Raw genomic sequence first — 11,125 nt, 5'->3', positions numbered from 1 at the left:
CTGGCCAATCACAGAAACCTTATTCTATTTCTTCCTTTTCTGTAGTGCAATAATTTATAATCACTGAAGATCTCTATTCATATCTCCAGTTTTTGTTCTACATGAGGAAAGAGGTAATCTCAAATTGTAAGATGTGTACAGCAGCGTAGCAGTTCTGAGATTGCCTCTGAGTTTTTCAGATTCCTGATCTGAATTAGGTCTTCTTCAAATGTGTTAAGGCTGTTCAATGCACCTTTCCCACTTTCACTAACACTTGTTTAGAAATTACAGTTTTCCTAAGTCTTCTACTTTATCCATAGTGTTTGTCTTTGAAACTGGAACATTTTGTGTGGTTGAACTCTTGAGCTGCTTTTTAGCTCAAAAAAAAAATCAGACCAATATCAGCGAATGTGGAGGATCCTTTTGAATGTCTTCTTGAAATTCTGGTTACAAAGAGGATACAGGAATGGATTTAAGGTGGAGTTCACATAGCCAAGCCATATAGTGAACATATGTAATTTTGAATATTGTTCATGGCCATGGAAAGCTATTACCATAAATAATACAAAATAGGGAATCCAGCACAGCATAAAGGCTGCCATTATGACGCCTAACTGCTTAGCTGCTTTCCTCTCCCTGTTCCCATGCAGTCCTTGGATGTGCCTTTGGGAATGGCTGTGCAGACTTTGCCAGGTTTTCCTCAGGTAAGTCAGTCCTTTGAAATCCCTGTGCTCAGCCTTCTCCTGAGGACTGCAGGCTATTTCAGGGTTAGGACTGGAGTGCTTTCCACAGGGTACCTCTTCTGTGAAAGTCCGGTTGTCTGTGTCTGATGCATCACTTAAGTCACTGTCTTGTGAGCAAAGCTCCTCTTCGTTTTTGTCATCTTGTGTTGCACACCCACGCTGCTTTCCTGATTGATCCAGGTCTGGCTTAGACTGGGCAGTGGTGAGATGAAAACAGCTCCATTTAAGAACTTTCTTGTTACTCCTGCTAACTGCCTTTGAAGTCTTGTCACAATTTCTGAAATGAAGCTCTGCCTCTGTATTTTTGGGCTGAGGGGAGCTTTGCTTGTCTTCGGGAGGGGTGTTCTCATCCAAGATTTGCTTTTGGAGGCAAATAGTTTGCTCGTCCTTCATCTTACTATGATGTGTGGGGTTTTTTTCTGAGAAAGACCGACATGATCCATCCACGAGCTCTCGGTGTTGACAGTGTTTTTGAACAGCTCTGTATATTTTATAGTAGAACCATAACATCATGATAGAGGGTATGTAGAAATTGACAAAGGCCGTCAACACTTTAAACCAGGTGACTTCAGAGAATTCAGTTTCACATACTTGCTTTTCCTTTACTTTCCTTTCCCCGTTATGAGCAAAAACATGCCATCCTAGGATTGGAATGACCCACATGAAAGAGAGAAACCAAACTCCCAAAATCATTAGCGATGCTCTCGTTTTTGTTCTGTACTTGAGATATTTCAGTGGTTGCTGAACTGAACGATAACGGTCAATGCACAATATGAAGAGATTGAAAATGGATGCAGTACTGGCCACATAATCCATCGACAGCCAGAACAAACATGCTGGTAAGCCTAGAGTTGTCACGGGACTTAGGAGATAAACAATGTTCAGGGGCATAACAGCTGCACCAACTATAAGATCTGCAATAGAGAGGCTGACAATGTATAAATTGCCAACTGTTTGCAGCTTCTTTTCGGTTTTCACAGCACAAAGTACTAATATATTCATGACAATAGTGACCAGTGAAATGCTTCCCAGGAACAGACCTAGAAGAACTGAGTGAGTGTTAGTCGAGTTCTCTGTTGTATTATTTGACATCTTTTGCACAAGAACACAGAATGAAAGTCAGAGAAGATGTCCAGGCCTTGGAAATTCAGTCTTGGTTTAGACTCCTGGATGAAAATGTGCTGGATTGCTTTGTGATTTTTTTTTTCCAGAACTATAGAAAAGAAAATAAATATGCTCAATTACTGGAGTACTAAAATAAAATAATAAAACTAATCTGTGCATCAGCTTAGCACCGTCCTTCTTAGGACTTTCCTACGTACTTTCCTACGTAATGCATTTTTACAACATTTTACATATGGGTAATTTAACATGTATTCTATGAAAAGTACTGGAGCAAGCTCCATGAACCAATCCAAAATGGTTTGCAGAGGTGTTTCATGGGGCTTCAGATAATTCTGACTTCAGAATCTGAAGAAGAAATTTCAGTCCTGGCTGTTTTAATTACTTATTAAACAGCTGATCATGAACCATAACATAAACTACATATTGGCAAGCCAATTTACAAAAAGCAAATTAACATGTTTTGTACTGAATAAAAAAACCAGTGATTATTTACAGACTACGTCTAACGGTTTGAGAATACAGCAGCTGGATTTAATTATCCACCAATGATAGGGTCTCAGATGATGTCAAGTGACAAGGTATTCCAAACAATAGAAAGACTCCAGCTAGTATACACCTTTAGCTGATACAAAGAGTCTCAGATAACTCCTGCAGTTGTGCCAGGGTCTATGTTTTCACTGGTAGGCAGTCGTTCAAATTATAGGTAACCAGTAATCTCTTTCCTACCCAATTTAGGCTGACACAGATTTTAAACATATAAAGATGGCAGCCCTATTTTATTTCGAATAAATCTAATAAAAGTTCAGGGAAAATAATAGGATTTTTCAGGATTGATAAGCATCTTGCAGCCTCTCAAATGTGTATAAATATAGAGTCTCTTAGGCTGAAGTTTACTAGCTGTTCAGGTGCCTAAGAACATACATAAGAACTATTCTCCAAGAACTTGGAGAAGCCACGTTGCTCGTGCATGCTTGTTGTTGCTGTTTGCTGCATTGAAGTGGAAACTAAACTGGAAATAAAAGGAGTTGAGACTGAACACAATGCAAACCTTTCCTTTATCTCTAAGATTTTTTTTTAATAATTAATCTTTAGTAAACAAGCTATCTTTATTTGCTTAGAACTTTGGCATGAGCCATGTGTAGAGCCTTCTTTAAAATCTACATCGCCATGATTAGTGTGCCTAGGAATTCCAGTATATGCTGTGCAATTAAAAAAACCAAAAGGACAATATACTAAACAGTCACCATGACATCTACAAAACTTGTTTTACAGGGGGCCATTTGCCCGATCAGGCTTGTTTTCTAGTGACATTCATTTCTACATCCTGTTTTGCAGGTGTTATCAGTGGCAGATTTCATTTGTACAGACGCAGCGGTGAGTAGCTTTATAGTGACTTGATCTGCATCAGGAAGCAGCTATAGGTGCATGCTTCACTTGTCAACATAGAGGGTATATACTGAGATCATAGGCCTTAATTATAAAACATGTTATTTCTTCCATTTTCTAACACAAGCATAGTAACTCAAATATTGGCAATAAAAGGGGAAAGGAGAATGAAAAGGAAGGGAGGGAATGTAGAGGTAAGAAAAGCACCTTTTCAAAGTTAAGTAGATAAGCTATTCCATTATCTAGACATTCTCTGTACCTTTGATATCTTCTTCTTCCCGACTGCTAACTTCATGAGTTGGTCTAAAGTCTAAAAAATGATTAATAATATTTTAAGTCTTGGAGCATATTATCAGTTGACCAATTCTATCTCCAGGACATAGAAGAAAAATGTCTGTGAGGGTGATACATATTTTCTGCCATTTTTCTCTTATAGTGCTTGTCTGAGTTTATGTTCTGGTAAATCTCTTAAAGCAATGAGGAAAGAAATTGAGACTGTAGACATACTGGCTCAAAGCATTTACACAACTAACCCTAGGAGATATTATGGGATTTCTCATCCTTGTTATTCTCAAACACAGTGAAATGAGTACAATGCAATAGATTATTCAGTATTAATTTCATGTTAACTTTATCTCTTTCTTATTCCAGTAATCAGGGTTGAAGCTAAAAAGTTTGTGTGTTTTCTTACAAGAGGTCAAATTCTTTCTTCCTTCAGCTTTACCTACAAGTGCCTGGTGTTATGAAAGATGTGTGCTTGGCAGCAGTAGCAACCATAGGCAGAGGACATACGTACACTGTGGAGCATGAGCTCAAGAGCTGTGTTCTGTAATTCTGTATTCTATACAGCCTTCAGGTTCTGTCACGTATAGTTCCTCAGTGACAGCTAGTCACAGATGTCAGAAGATCAGAGAGGCCTCTCAAACATCTCCTGTTTGAGAACAAAAACCGAAGTTACTCCACGTCTGGTGATGGGAAAGGATTACATCCTAGTCTATCATTGTCTTTTTTTCCACAGCTATACACTGTAACCTCCCTGCTGGAGTTAAGTATATGGGGCATGGTCAGGTCAAGAAGTTGATGTTAATTGCTTCAGGGACCTCATAAAGAAATGGCTGATCTTCACCCCCACATATTTTCATTTAAATTTATGGCAAAATAAAGGGAGAGAAGGCAACTTTAGCTGAGTCTTGAACAGAAAGAATAACAGCAACTGATTAGACAGCTCTCCTCGATTATTTATGAGCTGCATGTGGAATAAAACATAGAGCAGGTTAAGTAAATAGTGTTGACTGCTTCCCAGAGTTTCTCTTTAGGACTGCTGCAGTGAGATAGGGTAGGATTCAGAAAGCAGCCTGCAGAACTTGATCTGGATTTAGGAGCACTTCTGCCCTAAAGAAGGCACAAAGGTCTAGTTTTTCAACTCACGCTCCATTTTTATTAAAATGTCTTTTATTAAATGACAAAGCTTGATTACTTTTCTGTTTTGGAAGAGCTTATATAGGCTATAAAAATCCAAGAATGATATCAGGAGATGCAAATCATTTGAGAATACTAAGAACAAGAAGAATTCAGGGTAATGCATTTGCTCTTTTAAAAGTACATATGCTAACGGATACACCATATTTGTAATAATTCTGTCTTATAATGTAATTTTTATCACTATGTCATTTGAGCATTTCATAGTCCTTGACGGATTTTATCTACTCGGCTTTATAGAGAGCTGGCCATGTACTATTACATTTTAAATTGAAATTGAAGAACAAGTCAAAGCGACCTGCTAAACATTACACAGTAATATTAGATCTAAACCCAGCCAAGGCTCCCTTGCTCTCCAAACAGTATCCTGACTACTATACTGTTTTTTTTCTGTCTAGACTTTGAGTCTGTATTCATTCAGACACCCTAGACAAGCAATGCTGTTTTAGAAAATTATATTTTTTTCCAATTTTAATGCAGTGCAAGCAACTTAGTCCAGCTTTGACCTTCTGACATCTTCCATTGTAATAAGTCCTCTTACATGACAGGGTCTAATATGGCCGGAGTGGGCCTATATCCAGAAATAAACATCTACAGTATTAATGGCTGGAACAGGCTTGCAAGAACCATTTGCCCTAGTCTAGATTGAGTAGATCTTGAGGCTAGATGAGGATATTGAAGCTTTACAGTAACACTGCCTTTTCCCTATTGAACAATTTGTGGTTTTCACATATGATCTTTTACAACCCTGACTTTATGAGTATTCTCCCACCACACTATTGTAAGGCTCTGGGTAATTTATGTTTTGGAGCATGTTGATGAGACAAGAAGCCACTCTAAGAGGTAACTGGAAGAAGGTCTCCATACCTTCCACATGAAAGTTGTATACCCAGAATATACTTTCTACTTATATGGTTTTATTTGAAGCCAAATCGTACCTCTGAATCCATTAAAAAGATGTACCGAGGGATTGAGTTGGCCACAAAATGCTTAAAATAGAGCAGAAGTGCAATGTTGCTTTTGTACGACTCAGTCCTTGCAACTGCCTCTTTTCATTCCCTAGCATGTGACAGCATGTGCTGCTGCTGCTTCTGCCTGAGATCTTTCAGATCATGCAGAATTCTCCTTAACAATAAGTTATGATAGGCATTTACCAGCATATCAGACACACTGCAATCCCGGACTCATGTGTAGAAGAAAGAGAACTTCGTGGCTTTCTTGTCACTTCTAAGGGCCTGAAGAAGGCTTCCAGCACAGGAGTCCGTGCATCTTGCACCCAGCAGTGTCCGTACTCTTTTGATAAGGAGTAAGCTGCAGAGGGCCTGCCTCTCCCTCTCCTATTCAGGCCAACAGAACAGTACAAGAGAAAACAGTAAGCTTTTCCTAAGAAGCAAAGGTGACTGCACACAAAATAGAATGCAGAAAATTTGTATTTAATTGCAGAAATGTTATGTTGTTGGTCAGTGCCCTCTAATACTGCTCTGTGTTTGGAGCTCTGGCCCTTATATCACAGTCTTGCCCACTAAGCTTACACTGAACTGCTCCTCATTTGCCACTCTTTGCTAGAATTAGCACGTGCTACACAGCTTTGTACAGTGGAAGATAACTACAAAGTAATACACGTTGCTCCATATTATGAAATTCACTGGTCACCTCTTCTGTGCTCTAGGGAGGACTGTAATCAACAATTTTTTTTCTTAAATTTCCTACCATCATCATTAGTAGTGGTGGTACCAAGTATCATCAACAGTTGGTGATCGTGAGAGCACTGATTTGCAATAGCAGCCTCTTGCTCTTCACTGAGGCACACAACATTTTGGGGTTTAGACTGTTTGTGCTATACGTACCCCTGTTAAGGAGCTACTGGTTTAGTTCCTTATCTGTAACTCAGTTCCCAGCAGAGGAACTGTAATAATACTGAATAAATGTGTTTTAATAGTTGGACAGTTTAACTCTCATTGCACTGACCCAAAGCTCACTACTACAGAACAGATTTTAAATAAAACAATCAGCCTAAGATCTTGGATAGCTTTTTGGAATTTCTAAGTGGTGACCTCACCATTAAATACCTTCTTTAATTTTTATTGTCTGTAAAGAGCTTTTTCTGCAAGGAAAATCAGCAATCGTGATTTGTTTGTTGTTGTGTCTTCCCACAAACAAGAATCTACTGGGAGATGCTAAGTGGGTGCCTTACTGACTCATTAGTGCAGGTGCAACCTATTAAGCCCTGACGAAGTGGGAGTAAGTTTCTAGAAACAGATGCTGACCTGTCTCTTATGGATAGGTTTTAAAGAAACCACGGCTACAGCAGGAAAAGGCTAGGCTACAATGAAATTCCTGTTCATCAGACTAAGTTCAAGGCAGAAGGTAAGATTCCATTTTGGATGACCTGTGTTGTACTTCAGAAACCTATTTGTTCCCAGCGATTTCTTTTAAATTATTCTGCGAGTGTTGAAAGTATTAACACATTAGAGGCTTGATTAATTTTCTTCTCAAAGACTTATTTATTTCTTTGTAAGAAAACAATCCCTAGGAATGCATGCCAATATTCAAGGAATACTTTTGATAAATAGTAAATGGAAAACCATCATAACCTGCCTGCTGTTACCATTTAAATCACCCAGTGTCTCAGTGCAGGAAAGAACAGAGTTTTTTTGGTGTGGGTTTGGCTTTTTTTTCTCAGAAAAGCATCTACCACTAGGAAAGGAATGACTAGATTCCATCTATGCTTGAGTTTTCTCTTCTAGTTAGTCTGAAATGAAATGACTACATAATCTGAAGCTTTACTGTATGACCACTCAAATTTTGTCAGTCCTCCTAAATTGTCTTCTTCCCCCATGTACCTATTTTAAGGGCAGTGAGAGTTTTAAATGAATCTTTTACTACGTGAACAAACAACCCAGCCTGACTTGTAAATACTTTCATTCCTTGTTTATATTATGACTCTTTCTTTGTGTGAAGAAACCCTTAGCCAGCAGATTTGGACATCTGGCAGTTTAGTTTTGCATAAACTTCTATTGCATCCATTTGGTGGCAGAGAATTTTCAGCGGTTCTTGATGTAAGTGCTGTCTTGGGGAAAAACGGGGCCAGAACTAATGTAGCAGATGGACACTATTGCAGATGTGCTGACATCTACTTTACAGACTAGAATGCAGAGCGGAAATTGTTGTCTGAGTTGTTGGACTGGCCATCAGCATAATGATTTCAGGAGTGGGATGCTCTGGCAAACAGTGCAGGCCTTCAGTGTGCCAGTGGTGGGTGGCAAATGTACTGTCCCTGGGGAGGGTAAAGGCGAGCAGACTGTTTCCAAAGGTTTCTCCACACTTCCACTTCCAAAGAGAGTGGGTGGTCCAGTGTTCTAATTACTGTACTTCTCTTTCCTCTCCTCATTCAGTCACTTGCCTAAACAATACTGTGAACAGGCTATATAGTTTCAGAGCAAGAACGAAGAAGAATAGAAGGAGTAATGCAGTTACATCCACACTCCTAAGATGTTTTTATTCAATTATATCTAGGAATGCATGTGACAACTCATTTTGAACTACTTTAACTGAAGGCTCCTTTAATTCCTTTATCCATTTGTTCCGAATGGTCTGTGAAGGTCCTCTCTTGCTTAGAGCAGTGAGTGGGGGACCACTTAATGCAGTATTGCAAAGGGACTAAGGCAAGGTCACCACCTCTGCCCCTTTACACAGCAGCTATATTGCTTAGCTGCGGTCTGGTCTATGACGCCAAATTTATCCTTATTCCAATAACTTGGATGGTGATGTTCTAAGGATAGTGAGCACACCTTGCAAACAACAGAAAGACAGAATGCAGAGCCTATCGTGAAGGGAACTTGAAGTTTTTAAGCAACTTTGTGGAGTATTTCAAGAAGAAAAAAAGTATTTATGATTATAACTGTATAACCGAATTTGTAATTTGCTTATGTAAGGATATTTTCTTTTCAGTTCAGTGATTCTACTGTGCTATTGCTATTTTTAATTTGTATAGCTGATATTGGGGTACAGACTGCCAGGATTGCAAATAAATATTTCTGCTTTTATTTAATTGAGGTAATATGACATCCCCTTTCCTTAAGTGAAGCATAATTCAAAGAGCAAGAAAATGTTTGTGCAGGTAGATTTGAAAATATAAGCAAAAGTTCAGCTTGAGGCTTATAGATGATGCTTGATTTGATAGTTCAAGGTTTTAGTTTTTATAGAATCACAGCAGTTGCTTCTACGGCCACATGCATCAATCAAATTGGCAGGCTACGTGCTGCTGTCAACACGGATTTTTCTGATTGCTATCTTTATGCTTTTATTTAGGTGGGAGTCCTGGCTTCAGTAGGAATCGAATTATCTACAGTTTTAGCTATCTGCCAGCAAAACATTTAGACTACCACAGCCTTCTGAAATAAAGTTTCAGCATGAATAACACAAATCATTATTTACAGTCATGCTATCTGTCTTATTTGCATATGTGCATCCTGAGTCCTCAGCTTTTTGTAACAAGCACTGAACTTTGTGAGGAAATTGAGTACTTGAATCTGAGTCCCCTGCACTGTCTGAGCTCAAATCTTGATTTACATGCTGTACTGGGTCTGCTTGGGAAAAGACTTGCCTCTTTCAGAAATAACTGTCTCCTCTGGTGTTCTGACCTTCCCCTCACCTCCCTTACTGGTGTGCTGTTCTCTTCATTGGATTAAGGATACTGTACTGGATCCTATCTGTCATCTTCCTCTTGCTTTGCAGTCTGATACCCCTGAGTAACAACTAAGTGTATGTGTTGCTGTTGGATTTCTGGTCAGGGAGCAGGGAAGGGAAACTCAGCTTTTCATTTTGTGCAGAGAGAACAAACATGCTTGTTTTACCACTGACAAATTTCTCAGGACCATTTAAAAGTATCGTTATATCATTAATATAAAACTTTGCCAATAAAAAAAAAAACAAAAACAAAAACCACAATAAACACAAAACAACCCAAAAAAACTGTGTAGACAGCTCTGTTGGGGATACTGCAGTAGTGCACCTGTGCTGATCTTTGCTTTCCACTTCAAAATAGCATGCTGTGCTGCTCGTACATGGGAGGAATTCCACTTGTCCCAGATTCAACTAGCATGCTTCTAGGACATGACAGGGTGGTCAGCCACTTTCCAACTTAACTGAAAAGTTAAATTATGTGCTATTATGAATGTAGATCACTGCAGGGAAGCTAGACAAACTATTATAACCTGCCAAAAGCAAATTATTTCTGTAAAACATGGGAGCTTATGACTTCATGGTACAAAAGCAGCTTCACTCTTAAGCAATTGAAAGTATGAGATGTTTATTACTTCAATTGTGCCTACACAGCAATACTGATTTGAAGTCATTTAGCATGAAAAACATGATTTAATACTTGCTTATGACTTGTCTACATGGAGAAACACCTTGTAAAAGAAATATTCTGAAACAAAGCTAATCCAACCCAGTTATTTAACTTAAGCTGATACTGACTTTGCATCCTTCCATCTGGTCTTACGTTTCTGTTCTTAGGCACTGCCAAGCACAAGAGGTTGGTTTCAAAACTTAGACTCATACTGGAAGGGCCAGTTCTTGGGTGAGGATCGATCACAGAAATACACCTGTGGAGGGTCTTGCTGGCATTAGCGTAGGCAGAGTGACATCAGAGCTCTTTTCCTTGAGACAGGGGAGTCTGTCCTGGGAAAACTTCATTCAGGTTTTGATATTTTCTATGTGTTCCCGTGTCTCTGTGTTCTGCTTTTTTTTCTCTTTTTTGTAGAGTTAATTACTTTAATACTTTAATAGTGATCTCCCCAGATGACAACAAATACAATTTTTACTGTATGGCTCATATATGATGCTGAGAATATGTGAAATCAGAAGTATATGCTAGGTATTGTTTATGGTATACAAAAAAACCCCACTAGACCTAAGGAAGTGATGATCAGAAGGCATATTCTTGGAGCAATGGCAATCTGTCAAAAAATGGAAATTGAATCCAAAATACAAGTGTTTTAGTCTAAGGAAGTATTCGCATAACTAATACTATGCAATATACAGCAAAAGATTTGGTATTTGCTCAGAAAAGACAGTTATCTTTACTATATAAGGTGTATACCCAGTAAGTGAATCTTGGTGTGCGTCTAAAATGCAGTAAAGCTTTACTTTAAAGTGTAGAGAAATCCTTGTGTGAACAGAAAATACTGGCAATAGTAGCATTTAATTGTATAAAACTGATGTGTGTCCTAATTAATTTTCATTGAAGAGCATACAATTTAATGCTAAGTAGCACTTTACTCTAAATAGGAAGAGGTTATGCCAAGACAGGAAGCTAAATTTCAAAACTGAATTCAGTCCTGTGAAGTTTGATTTGGAATAGAGCAGTTAGGAGCTGAAACACTCTCCTAAAACGTATATAACTAGTC

The 11,125-nt window shown here is 38.6% G+C and overlaps 1 protein-coding gene across 1 annotated transcript; it reads right to left on the bottom strand.

The window, feature by feature from the left end:
- Window positions 1-380: 380 nt before the first annotated feature.
- HRH1 (histamine receptor H1) lies at window positions 381-1,814 on the bottom strand. Its single transcript, XM_009989440.2, has one exon. The coding sequence runs from the start codon at window positions 1,812-1,814 to the stop codon at window positions 381-383; it is 1,434 nt and encodes a 477-aa protein (XP_009987742.1).
- Between the last annotated feature and the right edge of the window lie 9,311 nt (window positions 1,815-11,125).

This window comes from Tauraco erythrolophus, chromosome 12 (genome assembly GCF_009769465.1).
Source record: "Tauraco erythrolophus isolate bTauEry1 chromosome 12, bTauEry1.pri, whole genome shotgun sequence".
In the NCBI taxonomy this organism is placed as follows: domain Eukaryota; kingdom Metazoa; phylum Chordata; class Aves; order Musophagiformes; family Musophagidae; genus Tauraco; species Tauraco erythrolophus.
Note: the sequence above shows the minus strand (reverse complement) of the source record. Positions and strands in the feature narration are given on the sequence as shown.

Bases quoted from the DNA above. Each gene is read 5' to 3' on its own strand.
- HRH1 (XM_009989440.2), bottom strand. From the start codon at position 1,814: ATGTCAAATAATACAACAGAGAACTCGACTAACACTCACTCAGTTCTT.